The sequence below is a fragment of the Gavia stellata genome, chromosome 18 (assembly GCF_030936135.1).
Source record: "Gavia stellata isolate bGavSte3 chromosome 18, bGavSte3.hap2, whole genome shotgun sequence".
In the NCBI taxonomy this organism is placed as follows: domain Eukaryota; kingdom Metazoa; phylum Chordata; class Aves; order Gaviiformes; family Gaviidae; genus Gavia; species Gavia stellata.
Window position 1 is genome coordinate 8,987,115 of NC_082611.1, and position 25,504 is coordinate 9,012,618.

General features: G+C 43.0%; 1 protein-coding gene across 4 annotated transcripts; it reads right to left on the reverse strand.

Annotated features, from left to right (window-relative positions):
* Positions 1 to 492: 492 nt before the first annotated feature.
* On the reverse strand, positions 493 to 25,142 carry POLR3E (RNA polymerase III subunit E). 4 transcript variants are annotated; one of them, XM_059826201.1, is made up of 20 exons: positions 25,100 to 25,142; positions 24,527 to 24,577; positions 23,167 to 23,244; positions 21,561 to 21,676; positions 21,155 to 21,237; positions 20,319 to 20,426; positions 19,792 to 19,841; positions 19,374 to 19,493; positions 18,731 to 18,816; positions 17,664 to 17,708; positions 17,488 to 17,579; positions 16,594 to 16,714; positions 14,929 to 15,010; positions 12,418 to 12,477; positions 11,266 to 11,423; positions 10,915 to 10,979; positions 8,886 to 9,382; positions 4,003 to 4,080; positions 2,984 to 3,046; positions 493 to 865 (listed from the first exon to the last, which is right to left on the reverse strand). In XM_059826201.1, the coding sequence occupies exons 1-20, from the start codon at positions 25,133 to 25,135 to the stop codon at positions 809 to 811; spliced, it is 2,046 nt and encodes a 681-aa protein (XP_059682184.1). In that variant the 5' UTR covers positions 25,136 to 25,142; the 3' UTR covers positions 493 to 808. The 4 variants fall into 4 exon arrangements, with proteins under 4 accessions (XP_059682184.1, XP_059682183.1, XP_059682185.1 ...); XM_059826200.1 differs by having other exon boundaries at positions 2,984 to 3,109; XM_059826202.1 differs by lacking the exon at positions 24,527 to 24,577 and having other exon boundaries at positions 2,984 to 3,109; positions 23,167 to 23,187.
* Between the last annotated feature and the right edge of the window lie 362 nt (positions 25,143 to 25,504).

Consider the following 25,504-nt stretch of genomic DNA (forward strand, 5'->3'; position numbering starts at 1 on the left):
AGAATTGACCTTCGAGATAAAATTTTATTAGAAAAATTACACAAAATAGAGGTTTTACATTGTTGCCGTGTGATAACTACAGCCAGATGCCTTCCAGAGGATGCACTCGGTTACTTACCTTGCTGTATTTGCATACAGTGGTGCAAAAGATCCCTCAGACAAACCCCACACCAATGAAAGCAATCCAGTAGTTCCACATCTGTTTCAAATGTAGGTACATTTCCAAATAACTCATTTCACAGACAACAGGAGAGAACAATTGCTATGTAGTACAGAGTTCAAAGACGGTGACTGTGTTCCCCCCTCCCTGGCCTGACGTTTCCATGAACGTGACTATCTTCTCTTTTTAAAGAGGGCTGCAAGGGCTATCACAATGCTCAGACTAAAGTATGAGCATCTAGGTATTTAACAAAAACTGGGATGTTTGTAAACAAATTTAATTTATTGGCATTACTTACAAAATAAAGTATTAGACCATGATTTTCCATCATGTCTGTGTCAGTATATGGTTTTATTTTTTTATAACGGAACAGAACAAGAATTAAGTACATTAGAAATCCCAGATTAATCAAGCTGCAGACAGGGTCCCACATTGTCTTCCTAGTTGCTCTTGTGCCTAGGTGGCCATGCAAACACGTGTGTGAGCGTGTTGGGATGTCAGTGACTGTCTGTCTGCAATGCCCACGTGCCCCAAAGTAGGTCAGATCCTGCCCCACACTCCCGAGGCCATGGCATTACTCTGTCTGTGCCACCTGCTGCAGGTTTCCTCTTTCGTCCTGGAGATCGCTTGAAACCGCTACCACCGCTGTCAAGACTGCACCGTCCCCTTAAGATACCACATTCCGCCATAGCTCACACAGCAGTCCTGGGGAGAAAGGGAAAGTCCGTAAGGTCTTTGGAACCGCTGTCTGGCTTTGGGACAATAAATGTGATCAATAACAGAAGTCTCCTCTCCAGTGCACGAGAGAGAGCACGAATCCAGAGCAGCGGGTTATCTCCACCCTGAAGACCATATAGCTTAAATGAAGATGACCAACACAAGAGGGGGAAGGTTGAGAGGCCACAAGGAGGAGAAACAATGCAACGGCTGCAAGAAACCGGGCTTTTTGGGGGAGAAGATGGGGACTGTGCAGAAGCCAGCTTAGGAAGGGTGGTGGGAAGAGGTGAGGACAAGGGGAACTGAGGGGTGAACACAGGCTGAAGCTCAGGCGGAGAGACTGAAGGGAGCGGCGGGAACAGGCTGAAAGCAGTCGCCAGACCTGAAGCCTTTTAAGAACCAACATTCTATGATAATGAACTGTCAAACCTCAAGAACCGTGCTTTGGTATTCTGACAACACGTCTGCTAAGCCTACAGCGCGGAAGCACCACAGCAAAGGAGTTCAGTAAGTGGGTTTTCTTGTGGCTCATTTTGTTATTTCTATTAGATGAGCACCAAGTCTCTCAAGTTCTAAGCTAACGGCCTCTCCTTTTGCTCCCACCCTCCCATTTACGTAATTCAACACAGGCTTGAGTACGGCAACAGAACTGATGCTGTGGAGCTTGAAGGGAAAAAAGTATCTTTTTTTCTGAAGTCTTGGGACTTGCACATCACAAAAGCAAATAAGAAATTAAGTGTGGAGGCTAGAAAGAGGGTTTGCAGACCTGATCTGCAGAGGCAAAATACAAACCCTGTCAGTCTGTTCCTCTGTGTATAAAAAAGGAGCACAGGCAGATGGGGAAATAGGAGTCAACAAATCTAATCTCATTCAAAGAGGAATCCAATCTCTGGTGGCTTAAAGAAGCCAGAGAATCTTCCTATTTCATTAAATCATACTTTTCAATTTTATTTCAGAAACAAAGATAATTTCTGTGACAAATGTATTCAAGGCAAAGACACAACACAAGGCTGATCGTACGATGACTTAGTGACTTACATAAGAAGAATACCCAGTTTTTTAGGGGAAGGTATTTTTTCCTAGGAATAGGTCATCTGTTAAATAGCAACAGCATCATGAAAAACTAATGCCAGTGCATTGTCTAGATGTTCCAGGAGAGCTGATACTTGAGCTCACCTAGTCGCCTGACAAATCTCCCAGCAGAGGCAAGCCACATGAAATACTGTCTAGCAGGCAGAAATGTCTGAGCTTATTCTAATGCTGAGAAGACCGGGTTCTTTCAAGTGAGACCAGTTTGCTTATTATCACAGCAACAGATCTGTAATTTTTCAAATACGCTATTATTCCTTTTGCAGATCCCAATGTAATAAAGTACTTAAGCACTTGTCTTATTGAAGTGGGTGACAGTGAGCAAAGGCCCAGCAACAATGACTAAAGTATTACATTAGTTGGCAACTTTCTACTTAGCCATCCCGCATCGCTTTTAAAGCTTGTCAATCATGGCCTGCGTGATCCCTACTTTATACCTTAAACTTCTTTAACAAGTAAATGGTGCACCTTCAAAGACAGAGATGAAAGGATTCAAATAAACATTCACAATGAAGTATGTTAACTACTACTTTGCCTGCTTGTTTTGGCTAGGGTTTTGCTCCGTACACTGCTGCACGTCCTACTATAGGATGAAATATGTGGCACTTGTGCTCTTCAGCATTAACCAACAGTAGTCAGCTGGTAAACTCAGCACTGTGCAGAACCCTCCCACCTCCTTAATGTTTAACTCCACATTATTTAAAAATAACTCTGAAGTATCACATTTACTACACTCTATACTCTGCTGGTCCAAGATGAGAAATAAAGATTTGTTGCAATAACACAAAATAACGCGTAAGTCAAAATCACTACTCCTTGGAGGGAAAGACAGTACAGAGAGACAAGTGTATTTTTAGGAAAACAAGCTGAAAACCGGGCTTTGAACACATTCCAACAACAATTGTTCTAGCATCCTTATCATTTGTCAGTTCAAGGTAAAATACAATCCTTTGCTCAAACCCAGAACTAAAAATTGATGTATAATTAGATCAAACCCGCAATTGAACAGAAACTTACCTTTAACACTCTATCCACCTCCTGCTTGTTTAAATCTTCTCCACACTCCTGACTCAACTGATTCTGGATGACATTCCTGCGCACTCGATAATTTTTCGAAAAGATTTCAAGCAAAACTTGGCGATGCTTTAAAAGAAAAAGTATCATAAATACAAAAAGAAGAACAATTATTCCTATCTTTCTATGTATCAAAACTGCATGTGCCTTAGTCTCTGTAAAACATTCACTGAACTGCATTAGAGGATTCTTGCTTCGTAATCCTGAAACTGTCCCACAGACATCCGCTCTCTAGCAGTGCCCTAGCCTCTGAGCTCTACAGGGATCCCTCCATACCCCGTGGCTCGAACCTGCACCTGTCCTGTGACCTGGGGACCTCCAAAGGTACAAGAACATGCTGAAGACAGGGCTGCAACGTATTCCTCGCAAATGCTTCCACAGGAGTTCATGTGGTCCACTACTGCTCGAGTCTTTCCTATAAAAATTTATTTAGATCATGGACACAGGAGTTACATTGTCCATCCACATTTTCTAAGCCACCTTCCCTTTCATTTACTCTGATAGCAATTAAAACTCAGGAGATGCTCACATATGCTGTAATCATTTCCTATTCTAAGTATAAACATATACATCAGGTAACATCATCATTTCATCTCCGGTTAATGTTGCGTTACCATCAAAAGACAAAAAAAATTGGACTGGATCCTGGCATGAGGCCGGCATCAGAGAATCCTTTCTCCTCACAGGTTCAAAATTACTTGTATTCCACTGAGCTCGTTACTGACATGTGTTACCAACATATTATGATGTTTCTGTCCACAACACCTTGTCTTGACACAGCAATGACACCTGCCGAGCTAAGAGCTTCCTCTCAGCTGGAAATAGGTTGGTATTGAAAACTGGACATTTCAATAGGGAAAGAAGAAAACTACCTGCTGTACCAGTTCCAGAAACACAAATTCAAACAATGCCAAATGCTCTATAAACATATACTTAGGAATGCCACTTATTTTTATCATTACCTGATCATAAGTGTCACCAGCTTCCCAAAGTGCATAGACTTTTAGTTCATCTGGTGAAGCAGCAGTCTGTGGAGGAAACTGAGAACAACAGGCTGTTAAAAATAACCATCTATTTAGTGAGTTCTGCTTAATGATTCTATGATGGACTATTCCTGGACACCTCTTACTAAATCAAAAATGTCGTTTGCATGTAATGAGAATTGCTGACACAACATAAGCTCCTCTCCCATTCCACACTCGAAGGAGTAACTGCTCTGGCAGCCCCTGTGCCTGCTCAGGCATGGCCCATCCTGCAGCCATGGGGCAGACACTTTCTCGCAGGCCCCGATGACTTCAACAGAAACAGGATCTGTATCAAGCCTGTCCTGCTGGGTGATCCTGTGGCACACAAACCTCGAATTAACGAGGGGCTAACTACAGCCTAGGGGGACGAGCACCATGGCACCCCAATTTATACCTTGATAAGCCCAAGCCATGTTTGACTGATGCTTCTGGTTACGGTGGGGTAATCCACACCAGTGCCATGAGCCCCACCTGGCACACCACCAACCATTTCAGAGCTTTAAAAGGGAACTGCTGGGCATACTGGAATCCCATGCATTCTGCATGGGGACAGCTCCCACTGGTGGAGGGTCAACCACCACATACCAGAACAATCCCAGGGCTTAGACCTTAGCCAGCATTTCAAGGCAAGACGTCTAGATTTTTCCTATCAGCAGTGTTTGCTTCCAGACCATCCAAAGCAGTATTCAACTGAGCACCAAGTGCACTACAGGGTCTTTCTGGAGGTTTTTACATTTACAGTGGCAGGTTTTAAGAGATTCAGACTCTATCCCGTATTTATCTGCTTCACTAATCCCAAATCAGTGTTACTGACAAGCACTGTGCTTCTGCTGTATTTGTCATCTCTGTTTTGGGGCAGACCACAGGACTCCAGAAGACTGAATGCTGATGGACAGTGAACCATGCACTTGCTCATTTCAGGCTCCAAAAATGAAGTGGTTTTGTTTGTTTTTTTTTTCTTCCATGTGTCAAGCTAGAGAAATACATTTCTTTTTTCAGAGGCAGAGGCCTCACACCCCTGCACACAGGAAGGAACACAACTGCCCCCCCTCCATGCCCCAAACTCCTAAAAAACCCCCCAGCATCCATTTGCCTTAACATTTCCCCTTGGAGCAGTGACTAATGAGCAATGCTGGAATATGCCTTCACTCCTGACATGTCTCTTCCTGTCTGTCACTAACAATTTATTCCTTGCTAACCACCCAGACGACCTAAATCAATCATCTATGAAAAGCTAACAAGCCAGTCCTGATTGTTCCAGCATCCCTCAATTCTGGCTGCTGGTATCAACAAAACCTTTCTTCCCAGCCTCCCTCACACCACGCCAAAAGACTTGTGCATCGCAGAGAGAAAGATCAGACTTTCCTTTCACGCTTTGCCTCTCATCTGATTACAAAGGAGAAGAGTTTTGTCCAGAGGGAACTGCCTGGTGGGATTAGCAGCTTTGGCTCTCATGTTGGTCCAAATGGTTGGAATATAACAAGGTTTTACACTTGGTTTAGAGCCAGGATTCAGGTTTATTAGGCTTGCAACACCTGATGTAGTTCTCTTCTCGTAAGGATGCTCGCTTTTGAGGAATCATCTCTCTTGTATGCTTTCAGCACAGATAAAATCAAATACTTAAGCTTCCCTCCAGAAAAAAGCTGAAGCAGGAAAGGCAAAACACAGGGCACCGGAAGCACCCAGCCACAAGCTGCCTCGCTCTGAGAAAGTCACTCAGCACAGACCCGGAGTGCAAACTCCTCTCGCCTCAGCCACATGTCTGAAATGCAGCTGTGTTTATCTGGCCATTCTGTGAGGAAACAGCTTCCAAACCAACACAACACTTATTAGGGAAGAAAAGCCCACAGATCTCTTCCTCTCGTCCAGCTTTACTCTGCAAGCTGATGCAAACACTGCTGCCAACAGCACCCTGCTCGCCTGCTGCTGTCATACACAGTCCACAGGAGCAGGAAACACCATCAGCAACTCTTCAGAGAGACATGTTGCTCTGTCCAAATAGCTTTACTGTCTTGCCATCCGCTGTCCCTTTGCCATTTTATGTTCATTATCTTAATCTCTCCTCACCTTGGAACAGCTCTCCAGTGCCTTAAAATCCTTCTTTAAAATATTTGCCCTGTGCCCCTTCCTGCTCCAAGCCCCCAGAGCTAGTGCAGGGCTTTTAGGAGATAAACTGCTGCCCTGGGTCCCCAGGGCTGCCACGTTAGAACGGAAGCTCTTAAGGAGGAGCCCCTGGCTTTGGGATGTATGTGTCTCAAGCACTGAGCATGCCCTAAAAATAGCCACTGCCAGGCAGCCTCACATTACAGCTAAACCAGACTGAAAGGGGCTGAGTCTGCCAGAAAAAACTTATCAGCTGGAATAATCCTAGAGGTAAACTGTTGAGCTTACCTCTCCAGGAGCCTGGCGCTGGCACTAGCCCAAAAGGGTCACCGTAAGCGCAGGGCTGCATTCCTCTCCTGTTACCCTAGCCAGGCAGGATGCCGGCAACAGTTACATCATTTCCTGATGCCTCAAAAATATCCTCAAGATTTGGGCAGAATCTTACCACTCCACAAACCATGGGAAGGGAGACGGCAGGAGACGGCCACCCCTGTGCACCCCCACCAGTCTGCAGGAAATGGGTGCAGATACTCAGGAGCCAGATTCCTGTGCAAACGTTTCCCGTTTCCCGTGAGGCTGGACAGAGGATCAGCCTGCGCCAGCTCTGGACACATGCGCAGCGCCAGTGTCTGCCAAGGGTGCCTCTACTCGCTCTCTCTCCGACGGCGGCAGCAGCAGCCCACTGCACTTGGATGCATCTGCCCAGGATTCGCTATTTCTTTGTGTGTGCTTTTCCCTCCCACTTGAGGATGCTACAAAGCACCGGCAAGCACAGCACCCTGCAGGCATCCCCACGGCCTCATCTGCAGCTGGAGTGGCATCTCTTCTGGCTCCCCACAAATACTATTTATCTCATACCCTGGGTGCAGTCGGTCAGCTTTATAATAAATCCTGCATTCCCATGGTAAGGTTTCAATTGCCATTTTCAGCAACATGTTTTCTATAATAGGACAGCATGCAAGCCAAGAGTGTCTTCACCCCCCACAGAACATTTTAATTACCTCAGATCATTGATTTTTATCACCAAAGCACTTTCAATTACAGAAAACTAATGAGCAACTATGAAATCCCACGCTAAACAACCCTCCAGGCTTTCCCTGAGCTCAGGCGCCCTCGTCGGGTTCTGACAAAATTGTCTAGGGGAACAACCAAGAAATACCAAAGCACATGAGCCCATGCAAAGAGTAAAACCGGCCCCGGCACCTTTGCCATCTGCACAGAGCATCAAGGGAAGGCTTGGGGGTAACGATTTACACTGCTGGTAACAGTACAGGCTTACACAGGCTCCTGTACAAGACCTCAAGTTTTGCAGTAAATTCTGGGTCAGCAGAACTAAAATTTACAGCAGACCTCCAGCAAGAGACGTTCCAGTCACCACTTCTACACCTCTGCAGGTCTCTTGTGACAGGGTTTTCCAGACAGAAGAAAGTTCCCAACCACCTCTCTTCAGGAGGATTTTATTTTCGTTCTATTTTGAAAAAGGAAACTATCCCACTTTCACACCTCACAGCCTTTAAGCAAAGAGTGGATGGAATAATTTCCAAAACCCCCACATTTCCAAGGCAAACAAGTCCCAGGCCCAGGTACTAGAGCAGCAATGACCTCAGCTATTTACCATCAGCATGGCAAATGCATACATTACACCACGTACAAAGCAGAGCCTAGCCAGCACTAAGAAGCAGTTCCAGGCAAACATTACCCCAGGACTTGGAAGCTGTCAAGAGAAAGCAGAAAGTACCAAAATTGGTGGTCTCCCTAGTGGCATTTCAAGTCTGTTACTCAGTTCCCAGGTGCCACAACACGTACTTTGCACATGACTGAACATGTTATTTCTGCCCCCCTGTAGCAACCCTTATTCCTTAGGTGGGTTTCAACTCCCATGCTCCAGGCTCTCTCTCGTCAGCTTGCCTGCTTCCTCCTCTTTCTGCCTTGTCTGCTCTTTCAAGCAGTTCACACAACTCTTTTTCTCTCTCCCCAAAGGCAGCTGACTCCCAAGCTCTTTCTGGTTGCAACCCAATCAGCACTGCCAGATGTCTTGTAAAATTAATTTCCTTTTAGGCTCTTTCCCATGATGCCAAATTCCTTCTCCCTTCCTAAGCAATACACTGTCACACAAATCTGGCTCTGTCTCACGCAATCACACATGTCATTTCCATAAAGACAAAGAAACAAAGACACCTCTGCACAGTCTGGGAGGAAAAGGACTGACCGAAGAAACCTGCTGCAGATATGGTTTGTCGCTTCCCAGAGGGCTCTGCTGGGTGTGCCTTGCCACTCCCAGGCAGTCAGTGTCACCTTTCCTCCCACAACTGTGTCCCTGTCCCTGAGAGAAGGAGCTTGTGCAACTCCAGGAGAGCTGATGGGAATCTGGGACTGCCTTAGATCATGTTAACAGGAGCAAGTTGGGACAGTGAGTCACTGCAGCCCAACAGCTTCAACATGGAAGCAGAGCCCCAAAGACAACTAAGCTATGCAGCGTACCACAGAGCAAAGAAAGCAGAGTGCAGGGCCTGCCAGAAGCAGGGCGCCAGACAAACCTCCACAGCTTCAACATATCCAATATTGGACAGTTACTCAGAGCACATCTGTTCTTCGGGTCCATCAGCACAGGACACAAACATTCCATAGCTCAGACCTTTAACTGCCCCCCCCCCCCCCCCCCCCCCCGCCCCCCAATCCCTCCTCCCCAAAGCACACCAAGGGAAAAATATACTTACAGGCACCAAAATCTGTTTGCAGCCAGTGTCCAACACCATGTCCTGTAACATTTTGTCCGAAATGCCACTAAACAACGTATGTCCTGGAGGCAGGCTGGCTAAGTGAAGGTTAAATAACCGTTTAAGCTCACTCAGGGTGAGTACAAATTGTTTCTTAAATGTTGAGGACACAAACGCCTTCAGTTCTTGGGCTACCCGGTCAATGCAGCCTCCAGGCAAGTGGCCGTTTAAAGAGTCCGTGGAGACCTCCTCCGCATGGAGGCCATTGACAATGCCATTGTTCATGCCCTCATAAGCCGAGGTATCCATTGGCTCCTCGTCACTCACAGGCTCCTCTTTGATGCGGATATTGGAAACATCCATCTTGGCTGAGGTGTCATTTGATTTCATCTCTGCCTTTTGCTTCTGGAAGTCCTTCTCCAGCTGCCCATAGTTCTGCTTGACTTTTGCTTTAGCCATGTTGACCCTTTGCTCCCCAGAAACCAGCAACAGATGAGCTAGCAAGAAACAAAAGATACTATAAATCTCACCATAACTATGGCTCCAGGCTCGCAGAACGTTTCTGCGAGTAAAACCAGGAAACACCATCTGCTTGTGAAATCTAAGGCATAAACCCAGTCTGTTAATTAGATTTTACTTTAGTTTTCAGTTTTTGTGGTGTTTTGCTGGGGAGGGTAGGGTGGGTGTTGTTTGTTTTTTTCAAGATAAACATGTTGACAATTGTAAGCCAGATGCCTGGGGAAGGGTGTTCCTGTCAAGGAACCTGAAGCAAAGACAAAGTGCCCTTGTTGAATCACTACAGCCTTTTCTGCAAATCAGGAAACCAGCATACAGAGCGCTTACACATCTCTACTTGTGACCCAAATGCTTCTTTGCCCAACTTTTTTTTTTTTTTTTTTAAGAGTATCTAGTGGCTGGTGGGGCCTGCTGCAGCAACTGCCAGAGCCAGCACAAGGATGTCCTATAGATACAGCAAGGAGATTGAAGCGGTTAACAGCAAACCTGAACACCCTTTTAGCATGAGGTGCATAGTGTAAGAGTCTGAGACCCTCTTCTTAATATTATTACCCAGTGATGGGGAGAAAGGGACAGGAGGGAGTCCTCTCCCATGCAATCCTGCACTTCTTGCCCTCCACACCCAGCTATCCAAAAGTGAAAGGAGGGGGCAGAGGAAGCCAGTCTCAATTGCCAAAGGAAGGAGTGCTGTGTTTAAGGCAAAAGCATGCACAGCACACATGCTGTTACCTTCTCTGCTGTTAGGCTCGCTAATCCTCTCCAAATAACACCTAATCCTTCCAAGCAGATCAGAAACAGAGTACTGGAATGGATTCATATGCTCATTTGTCAGTTCTGCTTATACTCTTCATTGGCTCCAGTGTCTGGCAATGAGCCAAATGCCTAGTTAAAACTCTCTGGAATCTCAAGTTTTCACAATCTTTTAGGATTATGGAGCAGCTACTTTAATATTCTCACTGGCATCCATAGTGAAGGATGTCAAAAAAAGACAGCTTCACATCTCCTACAGCCCCCTACCAAACACATTCTTCATTAATTGCTCAGCCCTCAACCACACCACAGAGAGCCCGGTGCCAGTCGGGGGAAATAAAAAAATCACCTCATGCACATTAGCTTGCAAACTGAGAGGTGAGAATTACTTGTGCACTGGCCCTGTCCTCTCTTCAGGAGCTGCTTACACCCTTACACCATACAAGCTGTCTTAAATGAGGAAGTGAGTAACAGAACCAGCTGATTTTACACTATCAAACAGCAAGTCCCCAGTGCCAAGGAACCCACCCTGCTCTGCTACAAGGATGCTACAGTAAGTTTGTGTCACCCCGACATCAGTGATGCTAGTACAGACCAAGATCTGTCTCAAATAATCCAGAGGAAATAACAAGAAAGGAAAAATATTAAACAAAACAAGGCCAGTCCCCACCACATTCAAAACCAGAGAGGAACTCCAAAACATCACCCAGGAACATGGAAGGATGCATATGCTTCAGGATGATCCAAGCACAATTCCTTTTACCTGATTGTGCCTCTTGTTTCTTTGGTGTCAAGTGCTCCTTTAAGAGATTATAAACCTTTTCTAATCTGAAAGACAAAGATAAAATATACCAGGACAGTTTCAGTTGTTATGCCTGCATGCAGCCATGCCAGTTTTAGCCATTAGCTAGAACACTCAATTTCTCCAGGGAGCCAAGGAACAGGAATGACTTGAATGATGCAGTGATACCCCCTGCCACACCACTGCCTCGTTACTGCAAGGGGAAACCTTCGAGGCAACACAGCCCAAATTATCTACTAATGTCTACACAAACTTTGTACTAGGTAGTTCTCTGGTTTTAGCTTATTCCCCAAAATAAAACAAGTCATTTACTTGGCCTGAATGCCCATCCACAGCATATGTTGCCTCTGAACTATATCTGGATGCTTCTTAACAAAGTCTTCATCGTAAGGGAGCATGAACTCCCAACCTTTGTTTATTCTTGCCACAGACATGTGCTCTAGGAAGTCTTTCACATCTTCTGGACAAAGCTAAAAGAAAAAGAAAAAGCATAACTAATACGGAAGTCAATTTACATAGGACATATGCAGCCATACAGCAATGAGCATTGTTCCATGAGACAGGAAGAGTTAGGCTGATTTGGTATACATGGGGCACCTCCATGAATACACACCCAGCTAAGTCAGAGATACTCATCCTTCTCTACAGCACCAACACTTTCACACAATGTTAAAAGCAAAGGACTTCAGAGAGCAGTGGTGATTAATCATTTAGGAGTCAAATAGCTCATGGCATGTTTTGTGAAGAAAAGGGAGTTTCCAAACTGAGATGAAAAGGCTCTATTGTGAATAGAAGCATATTCTACAATGTTCATCTTATTTTAGAGCTGCAGGTCAGACATGCTGCACCTACACATGCACAGCTTTTAAGCAGCACTGGATCTTACATTCCAAAAATAGATGGCCTGTGCATAAACTGACTCGTGTTTTATCATTTTACTGCATTTTAAGGAAGTTATTTTTCATCCTCTTACTTAATGTTTCTCATTCATTTGCCAGTTTTATCAGAATATTCAGGTGCCTGAGTTCCTTTAAAGCTATTATTCAACACTGACAACTGGCAAATGCCAACAGAAGAGTTGCTCTTTTGTAACACACCCAAAGCAGAGTAGTTAGCGTGGACTGCACAAGCACTCATCTGCCTTGGTGCACGATCAGTCAGCTTAATTCAAACTGTGTCTGGCTTTCCACTGAAACAGATGAGAGGACAAGACACATTCTAGCGGCTCAGCTACAAGCCCAGTCATATCCTGTGGGGCGGTGGTAACTGGGAGCTGCTCAAAACATTTCTATAAAGAGTATGTTCCAAAGTGAAGGCATGCCTAGTGAGCAACACTGCAAGTCAGCAGTAACGCAGATGCTGTGAACCTGAGAAAAGGCTTGCAGCAGCATCCACTACCAACCTACAGACAATGCCCAACACATATCACCAACTTCTGATTTAGGAAGAAAAAAATTCACTCACTTTTGTAACTGCTGCTACTTCCTTTCTCACAACCCAGCGGTCCTGTGTGAACTTCCACATCTGGGAAGGGAACAAAGGAGAAAAACCTAGTAACTGTATTTAGCAGCTGCTTTACTGAAGTTGTCGTAATGACCCTGTTCAAGGATGTTACCAGAAAAATGGAACCCCCCATTCCTTTCAAAAATGTGGAAGTAGTTATTCTCAGTCAGGTAGTGGGAAAACACTTTCTGGCCTCTCCTGTCCTCAAACGGCCACATGAACACAGTATCAAAACCTTTGAGAGTCCATGGTTTGCCATGGTGAACTTGTGACTACAAAAGTTATGAACAATCTCCTGAACTCAAACTCCATTTAGCTTCCAAAAAAAAAAAAAAAAAATCCACTGCAGTGGTGCTGGGACTCCAGGTGTCACACCTGAGGCCCAGCTTCTCACACACTTAATCATCAACCTGAAGAAATTCTTCATCCACTTGTGTTAATGTAGGGCCTGTAGAGGCTGATGACTGTTGCCTTTCTGCAGCACAGCCTCCTAGAAAGCGCCCGTTCCCTTCTTCTATGCCCATCACAGCCACTTACAGTTATGCCGAGACAGCCTGTCACTCGCATACTTGTCCCCAGTTAATGGAAAAGCTAGGTGCTCTGCAGAGCTGCTCCTAAGGTCTAACAACCTGAAAGGCAGCTGCTGAGAGTGGGCTAACAGGATACATGAGGACTTGGGCAGAACACTGTCTGAACATGACCTTTGATTTCTTCTTGTCTCCATTTAAATAGACTACAATCTCTTTTAGTCTGTGTGTATTAATAATGTTGTGAAGAATTCAAAATCTCATTACTGCCAATTTCTTCCTACCCTCTGACGTCATCTATACACCCTTCTCTCTGATTCAGCTTCTCTCTGCCCACAAAAACACAAAACCACCGTGCTCACTTTAGGGCACAGGGCATTTCTGTTTTAAAGCAGAAGAAGCTGCTGCCCAACTGAAGTAGATCTATCAGCTCTCCTTGCACACAACTCTGAGGCAGCCATTTCTCATTAGGCCCTTTACCCTCAACTAGAGCCAATGGCACTCATGTCCTCTGCATTTATTATATGAGAATCTGGGGAAAAAACCAGCAGCTTTCAGAAAAGACACAAATTACTTTTCCTCCTCCACAAAGTACAGCATAGAACAGGTGGACACTAAAAGTCACTATTGACCATAAATATTTTTTAACCTTACTAATTACTTTACACAAATACACACAGGGAAATAAAGTTCACTTTTTAAGCTAGAACACATTTTCTCCACAGATGCAATACAGCATTAGATACTATTTCTGAGCCTTATGACCAGACATTTCACTTTGTCTGAAAGCCAGAAATATCGATGCTTTCTATTTTCTAACATTTTAACTTCTTCCCTGTTGTAGAGCTAATCAGCAATTACTCGCCTTTAAGATCCACACAGATCCATTTCTCATGCAAGGTATATTTGACATAATTCAAATGAAAGTAATTTATCTTTACATCTTAATCGCTAAAACACTACCACTTACTTAACTAAGCATAATAATTTCTGGTCACTGGAACTTTACGCACGATGTGTCACCTAATCTGCTGTGTCCTAAAGACTTATGTTGCTTGGTCACACCTGAATCCAGGTCTCCATATGGCAGTGTCTTGGGCAGACATCAAGACACAATAAAAAGTCAGTTTCAATCGCCATCAGTTTTATCTTACGCTACTACTGTAATATCCCTGAAGTCTTTTGCACAGCATGCTCCTATTCAGAACTAAATCTCACAAACAAACTTGGCAAACAAGGGGAACAGTCAGGTCTAACTGAAAAAAAATGAGAGCAATGCACTCGTCAGCTTCTCTTTGATGGGGTGGAAGCCATAAACTGAGTATGAACTTAGGAACCACTTAGGAACTTAATTCTTTCCATGGTTAGCAAAAACAAACACAATGCAGAGGTTGTTCCTTTTTGGTGTGGTTACGTGTGTGTTTACAAGACCTGTATTCATTTCAGCTTCCATGTGCAGCTACTGGTCACAAAAGGTGCCTGGGAACAAAGTCCTTTCACTGATTAGCAGCTCCGGGGAATAAAGTCCTTTTTACAGATCAACAGTGCATGCTCAGGGAGCACAAGGCTCACCCACACTGCCCTCCTGAGACCTCATGGTCCTGAGCCCACGGAAATATATCTGGAGAAACAAGCACTTTATTATCCAGTCCTGGCTTTTCTGTAAGACCCACATTGTGCGGGCTATGTGATAGTGGCTCTACAGCATGTATTAGAAAGGGATGAATACTGTTAATGACAGATGATCTGAACCTGCCAGCCAGCCACCGTGTCAGTCTACACCAACACTCCCAGGACAGACTTGAAACAACATCTTCAGGATTAAAGTACAAATAATGTCTTTGGAGGAAACACCGTACTGCAGTAGAGTTTTGCAATGCCGTGGCCTCTCAGGCAAACTTCACCTGCGTTTTCCTTTAAAAACAAGAAACACTTTCATACTTACAACAAAGTCTCTCCCTCTACAGAGCACTTCTGCAGGGACTCCACTATGTGGACTAGAAGTATCTTTGGGGTAGAGGACATCACTGTTAATTAAAAAGGAAGACAGATTAGTTGCTAGGTACTCCAGAAAAATAGCACTGGTGAAGATTAACATAACAAACGTCCTCCCTGTTCTGCAGTTAAATTATACCTTTATCCAAAGCATGGTTTTCATTAAAGGAATTAATATTGGTGTAATTACACCACTGCAATTACACTGGTGCTAAAAGGCTTACACCAGCAAGGCGTAGCCTTGTGGCTAGCAGATGTATGCAACACAGGTACAAGCTCTGCTTTGTTCTTGCAAAGCCTATCCTTCCTTGGATCGGTGTAAACAAGACCAGAATGATCCTCAGAAAAGCTTAGGCTAACCTGGTACGCAGCCTTGAAGGCAGCATTTAGCCAAAATGCTGATGTAGGGGCATAAGGGTTTTTTATTTCCTTCCCAGCAATCAAGGGCTTAAGAGAACAATACTACAAAATGTCCTGCTCGAACCAAACAGCCCCGAGACCAACACCACCCTGTGTCCTTGTCTGCTTGCAAGATCAACTGGATGACATTTGTTAGCATGCTCTCCAAAGCCTCAAGGCAAGCCAGGTTCAGGATCTTGATCCTACCCAGGCCAAAGAAATGGGTCACCTCTCCATTTAAAGCTCTGATGTGTGCATGTGCTGCTCTGTGCCCAACCATCCCAAATATGCCACATCTACTAGAGATATACACATCCTCCTCGGACTAGTAGCAAAGAATCAGCTACAACATAAAAACAATCTGAATGCTAATACACTGTCTTTTAACTTGCTTACAGCTTCCTTCTGGAATGGCTGGAGGGACAGCATGGAATTGCTGTAAAAACTGTTCACATTACTAATACAGGCCTGGATCACAACAGCTGAAACACATCCTGCTAACAGACTTGGACTGGTAGCTGGTGCCACTCATCTTAACACAGAGAGCTATTTCAGAGACTGTAATTCTCTGCATGCAGTGCTCCACCCAGGTGAAAAAAAAAAATCATACTGCACTTTAGACTCCAATTCCCAGTGGGATGCTTTATTCTAATAAAGAGGAGGATGATACAGAATCCATTTCATGTGGTACACTCAGTACACCACACTTGATTTATTAAGTGGGTAATGCCTTCTAGAGGGTAGCTTTCAGCTGACAAGAGCAGCATCCACTGATGAACAGCAAGGTGACTGCACAAAGATCTTTCTTTGACTGAATTTAGCTAAGAAATACTATAGCTGACATTGGTTTAATTTTCTGTGTTTGTATTTGACACTAATCTCTGGAAGAATTTGGGACAGTCTTCTCACAAAAGAACACGAGAGAAGACAACATCAAAAACCTGACATAACTCAAATGCAAATACAGATTACATCACTGCTTAGCAATAATTTTAGCTGGGGTAGGTACTAAGGTATTATCCTTTAACATCAGCCCTTTGAATTTTGAATATCTGACTGCACTAAAAAGCACCAAACATTAAATCAAGATTTTACATGCTGTGAGTTAAGAACATGGCTACTTTGGGACACAAGGAAGATGAGTATATAAAATCTATTGTTCTGATCCTCTCCTTAAAGCAGAAAACCATGTCCCAGTAACAAAGACAAGCCATACCTCTTCACCACCCAGTTTCCCTGGACCAGCATTGCCACCTGCTGTATGCAGCGGAGAACTGCCGTAGAGTCAGTCCCAGAGCCTAGCAAACTCATCAGATTTGCAAATGGCATGACCTTCACTGAAAGGCAAAATACACACCAGGTTAAGGGTTTCTTCAATGTACATGATACAGAAATAGATTTATAAATATAGGATACTATTTCGAAGTTCATTGTCAAAGCTGTATCTTAGAAAAAACCCCAAACCTAAGTACTACTAAGTGTCGCCCTGCCCCACCACTACAGTCAGCATCTGCTCTAAAAAAATCTGCTGGTGTTGCAAAGTTGATTAGCTTAACTGGTCCCAAATTAATGCATTGATAAAATAAAAAAAACTATCCCTTTGGTAATGTTTGGAACCAGAGACACCTGACAAGACAGGAAGCTCCTGAGGTAAAGTCACAATTCGCTCTCATCAGATAGTAACTCTGAAGAGACAAAATAAAATTCCCAGATGACACTCATGAAGTGCGTATTACTGAAAACTTCCCAGAAGATGCCGAAGCGCAGCTTGTTTCATTAACCTCCAACTTATAATTCACTCTCAGACCCCACATTCCAGGAGATACCTGCTGAAACAGATGTATCCAGAAAGCTATAATCAGATTAGAAATTATTCTAAGAGTAAACTGACTCCAAACGTACAGAGCAGCAGTCAGATCTTCTGTTACTGCTCTCCTCTGCACAGCAGGTCTTCTTAAAGAAATGCTTGGGATTTGGATTCTTCACAGAATCAAGAGCGCCAGACTCTGTCTGGTGGGGTGACAGAACTGGTAGTACTAAGAAAGGTACCTTATCTGAGGCAATTAGAAGTTACAAAGTAAAGTGCAAATGCATTACAAAAGCTACAAACCGTTCTTCATCAGGATCTTAATCTGATCAGCAAGGGGTAAAGTTCTCAGCTGGGCCATAGAAAGCACATTGCTTGGAGCCATTGGTTTGTCACTGCAGATAAACAAGGAGAGTTGCAGCCCATGAAAAAGAGCATCCAGCCAATATGGACTTCGAACATTCTGTACAAACACTTACTTCTCTTCCTCTACGCTTGGAGGCATCAGCATCATTAAATATTCACTAGAAGAAAAGAAAACACATCCTTAAAATGCTTGTCTTGGGATTTCCCATGTTTAAGTACAGTTATTTCTTACTTAGAGCAGTCCTACTTGTGTGAATCTACAAAACAAACATTAGCCTGAAAAGAAGGCTCTCCCCTTTCCTCTCCCACCTTCCTCTGTAAATTCAGCACTAGTAAAAGCTATTGACATTCACCTGCCCAAAGAGAAGGTATGAAATAAATGGAAGTCAGAATCTCAGCTCTTCTGTACAGAAGAGGTGTCCAAACAGAGGAACTGCAAGAGTAAATACATTAAACACAGGTGCTCTGACACAGCAGTAAGAGGAGTCACATGAAGTCCTGTAGACAGAGAGAATCAAGCAAAAAGTCTTTTCCAGTCATGTAATTACCAGTGTCTGTGAGGAAAGAATCGGATCAAAAAGACTTCTCAGAACACCTAGCACTGTTCCACTGAGATGTTAAATGTTAAGAAAAACAGACCCAAACCATTAAAGAGAGAGAGTGTCTGCCACTTTCCTACTACTTGGGCCACAGCTGTATCAGACTACAGAGAAGCATTAGTATTGACTGCATCATGGGAAGATTCCTGTGCAGCTGCAGTCACCAAGAAACAAAACCAAACAAGTTTCAAGTAGTTTCAGGCGTCTCTCACAAATCACAAAAGAAAGTTTTGTAAGATTTGCTAACAATGGAAGTTATTGGCTTCAGAGTTTTAATTTATTTTAACCAGAAGGAGCTTTTGTTTTACTTTTCCTTTACAGTATTGGCAGTCCCAATAATGCAGGGTTGTGATAATGTACGAGAGGCTACAATCTCAAGTGAAAACAACTACTTTTAATCTCAGAGTACAGGGAAGCAAAGAAAGCAACCTGAATGAAGTTTGTTTCTGTATTTTTTAAACAATTCAATTTTTATTGTGCATAGAATTATCAAAGACTTTTAAAGAATGTACCTGCTTATTACTCTGAAAACAATGCCAATAAATTACTGCAATTTCTGTAGAAAACCATCAAACCATTACCTGGGAGATTTAATTAATTCCATGTTTTCAGCAAGGCCATGACCTTGACTAAATAAATACTGGCGCTCGTGTTCAGAACGGCTATCCTGGAGATATGGAGAAAAACAAGAGTCACTACCACATACTGAAAACATACAAAATGCCAGAGAGCTGGATTCCTCATTCCAAACTGTGACCACCCTGTCATTACTGCACCATTCAAGTGTTCCACAACGCTAACTGGCATTCTTGAACGATGCTCACATGATGTGGGAACATTTCTGTTGCTATGACTTTGAACTCTCCTGACAGACATGCATGTGGGTCAGACAAACAGGATTTCTGACACCCAGCTGACTGGGTTCCCCAAGTCTTTCACAAAGTCCAGTTCATAATTCAAGACCTGAGTGATTCTTGTACTCAGACCCCCATTTATGTTTGTCCAACTCTCAGTTTTAAACCTTTTTCAGCGTGGAGACCCCAAAGCATTATCCAGCGGAGGAGGTACAGAGCACTGCAGGGTCTTTTCAAGCCTACCGACCTACTTTTCTTCATTATCTTTTGATGATTCCCCGATTCCCATGGGCCCTGATTTAAAAACAGTTCTAGACTTGGCTAAGCCTTCAGGCCCAGGCGGCCTCCTCAGCAGCCAGCACACACCTACCTTCAAGCCATAATAATGTAGATGAACCCAGTGCTCTTCTGCTTGTCTCTTCTGCAGGAACTCATAGGACTGAACACGTCGTTGACGAGCTTGTTCGGTCTCAGGGCGGGAGAATCGTACCTAGAAGATTTGGGCATCATTAAATACAGCCCCAAAACCTTTGAAACAAAACACCTGCATTATTTATTTGGTATATAAGTAACAGAAGCTATGGGCCCTAGCTCAAATGAATCACCCCTTGCTGTCAGTGACATCTTTATGCTTGTGCAACAAGTGCAAGTCCATCTTAGTTCTCCCCTCTCAAGCCCAGTGTCACCAGGACTAGCTGAGGCTTCCTGTCCTTTTATTTGGGTGTGAATCGTCATGCTTTCTTGTGAACTTTTGCCTGAACTATCACAAAAAGGAAATCTGGACATACAGTAATTTGCTTAACATCATCTTCGGCTTCATCCTGGGATGAATCACCACCTGCCAAAAAAATACAACAGAATGAACACACCACTGCAGTAGAAGAGCCAAAGCCAATCTGTATCTGTTTGGGGGGCCATGCAGGATGAAAGCTTGGAACTACCTAACTATGGGTTCAATCCCAGCTTGTCAAACTATGCAATGTATGACAGCACCACATTGCTCCCATGATAGGAGACACTGCTCCCATGAGCTTTGCAGTGCAACTTTTCAGTGGCAGTGGTGACACACTCCTTACTGCTGCCCTTTGACACTACCCACCACCTTCCATCCCTCTGCCAACCCCCCACACTGTGCCCACAAAAGCATTTGCAGCAACACTGAAAATAGATCAGCGGAACAATCTGAAAAATGGTGTTATAATCAGTATGCTGTTACAATAAACACCTTCAGAATATAATGACTCTTATCAGTAAAATTATAGAGAGAACTTGTATCTGACCTCCCAAAAGAAAACAAAACTCATGGAGCATTTACCTTCATTAGCAGCTTCTCTTTCTCGGTGTTTTGCATCAGCTTTGTCCAAGTAGGTGAAGCTTGGCCTCAGCTGAAGAATTCCATGTAGTGGAGTCAGGTGAAGTTCACCTGAAAAAGAGAACTAACGTTGGTTAAATTTTTTTTTTTTCCACTACACAAGGACAGCACTTTTCATTATGTCCCTATCTCTGTAAAGGCACAGCTTCAATTGAACATAAATATTTAATACAGTAAAACGTAAAAAGGGATTGAAGTGAAAAATTCATCCAGTGCTCAGGATTTCAAAGGAGTACGAAAGACCAAGACCTATTTGTGTTACTTTCCTTTTTGTGGTGAAACCAGATCTTGTAGAGGACCACGTTCTGGCTCAGACCTGACCTATTGTTCAGGAGACTCATAGTAAAATAGTCATCACTGAAGACAATCTACATATTTTCATCTCAAAGGATCCTCAGATCAAAACTCTGTAATGGCATTAGGAGACAAGAGAGGTGCAAAAAGTGTTGAACAAGAAAATGAGACGGACACAATTAGATGGAGATAGTAATATAAATAACAATGATAAATTTATGCTACAAATGTGTATTACTTCAGGCCATCACGCACTGTTAAGATCCCGGAGGTATCTACAAACCCACAGTGTCCTGACATAATATTTACAATTTTGCTAGACCTTCTCAAGGACTCTGGGGACATTGATAAGGAAAAATTTTCCTTTCTTTAAAGAAGCATCAGTCAATCAAAACCTAGGCTGAAAAAAAAGAACAAACAGGTCTTACTTTAACCCTGAAGTGAGCATGTTTCACTGATGTGAGGGGTACGCAAAAGAAACTTACCTTTTTTATAAACAGCAGCTGCATAGCGGGAAACATTACTCGCAGCTTGCGAAGAGCAGAAAGTTTGCTTGTCCATCAGCTTCCTGTAGACAGATGAATGCTGTCAGATCGTATTCTACAGGCAATATGGCATACAAATGCTAAAGGTCTGAAATCACAAATTCTCAAAATGGAGTATCAACAACTGCAGCAAATATATATACTCATCTTTCTGTTTGCAATTCAGAATTCATGAAGCACACCAAAAACATAGGTTACTTCCAAGAATTCTCGCTATATAACAATGCCCACAGCACCCCCCCGAGTCTGTACAGCCACTTGTTGTCACCTTTCCCTGAGGCCCTGGTGGACATACATATATCTATGCTCACCACAAAAAGGAAATGAAGGCAAAGAGGACACCTACGAGGAATAGGTACTTGTTTCATCTGTACACGTGCCATCTACATTGAGAGCAATCTGTTCTCCTTTGCTGCGACAGTAGTTAGGATTCAAAGTATCAATGGCCATTTCAAGTTCAACCTAAATAATATGAAAGGAAAGACAGCTAATTACTGTGGCAGTACCCCAAATATACCAATTAAAATTCAATCGCACATTTGTTAACATTTCCACAGGTTTACAGCAAATTTAAATACATAAGCAGCATCATTCAAATCCACGGAGCAAATCTGATGCATAAAGTTGAGCATATATATGGGGTTTTGTAGGATGGGGACATTTTAACAATAGGCAAGAGATATATAAACTCCCATGTAAACGAACAGAAGCGGAGAAACCAAAGTTCTTTAGGCAGCCTTGAAAAACAGCTTCACTTTGTTGGATACCTTCCACTACATTATCAGTCTAGTTTACTTATCAGTACAGATCAAGTGCACAAGCAATATCCTTCAAGCCTCCCCATCACTGAGGATCCATTCAGAATCTCTCAAACTTAAGGTATGTTTCCTTCTAGCTTGGGTAACAAACAGTATAAAGTAATTATGTCCTCTTCAGAGGCAAACGCCTCGATTCTGGTAAGTTTGAGACTGCAGCACTTACCACTGACTTCATAGTTATTCCTGATTTACCCTGTTTGAAGTACAGAAACAAGTTCCAAGCTTTTAGTTACAAGGAGAACTATTCCCCCCCCTCAAACTTTAAACTTCACACAAACGTTCAAAAATAAGCATTTTCCTGCAGAGTATTTCTCTTTGTATACAATACAGCACATATTCTTCCTCAGGGTGTGCCAAATCCCTTAGAAACTCATGTATCACAGCTATCGCCTCATTTTTTCTTCCCCTTTATATTACTCGTAAACTGAACTAGTTACAAGACCCTGCATGAGACAACAGATTTGCAAGTCTGCACAGTGCTTACAATGCAAATGTTTGCTAATTTTAATAGAAGACTTCCTGAACACAACATGCATCCGAACTCCAAAGTTCACACAAGCAGTCTCCTTAACCATTTCCCAGAACAAAATCCTAGTATCACAGATACCTATTTCTGCATTTTTTACAGAAGGCATTTTTAAAATCGCAGCCATAGGTTTGGGATACATTTGCAAGCAAGTGCAATCTTTCTGGCTTTGGCTATACTCCCACTACCTATACAACCCCACTGATTTCAAAAGGACTGCTGACGATTCACAGCCAGGCAAGAGAGAAATCAAAACCCACGCTGACACTGAAAGAATATCGTAAAGACCTTTTAAATCAAGCTGTTTTAGGACAAGCACCTACAGACTGAATTAGCATTAGTAACTACATTTCCCTGAGTGACTCTATTTTATATTAAAAGAGTGGCTTTTCCATCATGACTTTAATTCCTCTCTTTATAAACTACTCTTATTGTAAACTCTACTTTACAGACACAATGAAAGACTCCCCCATACCTCCAAGCACAGAGATGTGGTCCTGCAAGTAGTTGCACAGTTGTAACAGCTTAATAGCACAGTGTGCTTTTCTTAAGTACGTTCCGCACAACATGAAACAACTTTTACAGACTGGACTCAAATGATGACTAACCTTTTGCTGCTTTGGTTTTATCTTCGCTGATAAATGCGTAACATCATCGTACGTCATGGAAGCTGGACGAATAGGATACTGGAAAACAAATCCATTTCATAAAACCCTCTTCATTTAAAGATCAAAGAACTTCACAGAAATTAACTCAATCTTCCCTGTCCCTTCACATCCACTTGCCAGATGGATACAAGACATCAAGAAAAGAAATTACTTGACTGATTTGTGAGTCATCAGGGCATTTGGGAGTATGACCTACAAAGCCTGTTGCTTTCCCCCCAGTCCTCTGCTTTCGTCAATACACAACTCCATTCCTGTCCCTCACACGCCACAAAAAAATGTAACACAGGAAAATGGTACCACACATTAGTCCAGCAGGAAAAGGAAGTGTTAGAAGCAATTAAAAACCCACCCCTCAGCATTAACTCTCTGGAGAGTTATTACCTAAAATATTTGTGGGTTTACACAAGTAGTGTTAGCTTACAGGACACCAGACCCAAGTTTAGCCACATGGGTGTCTGTTCTGAATCGTTTGGAAATGCTGAGAGGACCATGTGGTATCCAAACGAAATCTTCCAGCCACAGCAGCATCCTGCTCAGAGCTGCCATTCCTCCAAAACACCCACAGGCCCCATCACTAACCAGTGCCCACCCCCAAGATGGAGCAACTGTGGGTATCCCAGAGGTAAAGCTGCATGGCCTGGTCCAGCGTGCCTGGCTGTCTCCAGCCGCGCTCTGCTGGCACATGCCATGCAGAGGATCTGTACAGGAGGCAGTAAGCAACACTGGTTTATATTGAACATTTCATCCAACAGCCTCAGAAGACTTCCCATTTCGCACATGGGAAAAGTGAATCACAAGGATAAAACGATTAGAGAAATGCAGTGGCAGAATGGAAAACAGACCTCTACCTTCCTAACATATTTCCACCTTCAACCACTGGTTAGTTTTACCTCCACAACATAAGGGGGCTCTTCTGATGACTTGCACTAATTTATGAATACTGATGATGTCTTAAATAGGACCAGTCCTAAATAAATATTTGTTTAGTAAAGACAGCAGAAATCAGCGATGACAGAAGATGGCTAAGAGATTGCAGATTTATCCAAACCATGATAAAAAGACATCATCTACTAAAAACACTGCCTTAGGGTGGTTAAAGGGAGTGATTTAATGACAAGTCTGTGCCATAAATGACCACTCCTCTCTTGGCAATGATTTAATACTAAATGTTTCAACTGACTGAGACCCAAACAGGCTTGCCTATGTCCAAGATCTTGGCAGGCTGAAGCAGTAAGGAAAGTTACTGCTCTTTGAATTTATTTTGAACAAACTATCACTGAATAAAAGTTAACTGAAATACCTGAAACAGATACAGCTTCTCCAGTAGACTTCTGGCCAGGAACACATCAATCTAAAAAGCAAAACAAACAACTTTCATCAGATGCCAGCTGTAACTGATGGAGCCTCAGATAAAAGTACAATCCCTAGAGCTCAAATACTGACAATTTTAGCTTTTCCTTACAAACTCTAACATAAAACACATTCATGACTCTCCTGTCAAAGGTCTCCTCTCTGCTGATTTTGACATGAAATTTTTTACAGCTCTTGGAGACATGCAATACAGTTACTGGAAACACACAGTGGTAGAAACAAGTTCCCCACCTGTGTTCCTCTTCTGACATGGAAAGATTACAAAGGGTGAAAAACCTGAGCTGATTCTGCCAATACAGACACCACTATTTTGGCAAAATAGGTATCAGAAGACATATACTTGGCCCACACAACGTATTTCCTTGCACAGAGCAAGCCATTGGTTATAAGACAACCACTGATATTGATGACACATTGTTTCAGCAATGTAAGAACATTGGGAACTAGAATAATAATAAAAAAAGCCTCATGTACAATCCCTGCTGCCACAATGCACTTTTACCTCTTGTATAATTGGATCATCTTCTTCATTTGCCATGCTAGGATACAAAAAGCTTTTTCTTGGCTTACTCCTTGGCACAACCTGAGAGAAAACAGAAATGTCATATGAGTCATTACATCTGTGCCACGTACCACATGTAACATGGAGTATTTGTTCAAGTTAATTTGGTTCCTTTCAGTGGTAATCTGTTTAGTCTGTTTTTCAAAGGAATGTATGTGTTTGCACAATCAGGTCCCTAACAATCCACAATCCTGACCGACTGCCACCAAATTTAAGAGACAAGCAAATGTTATCAAAAATATGTAAGTTCTTGTAACTTTTCTGAAAGCCAGCAATTATGTAGGAAAGAGAGCACTGAATTAGTGCTCTACAGAGAGAAAGATAGGCCTTTTGTACTTGCTTAAA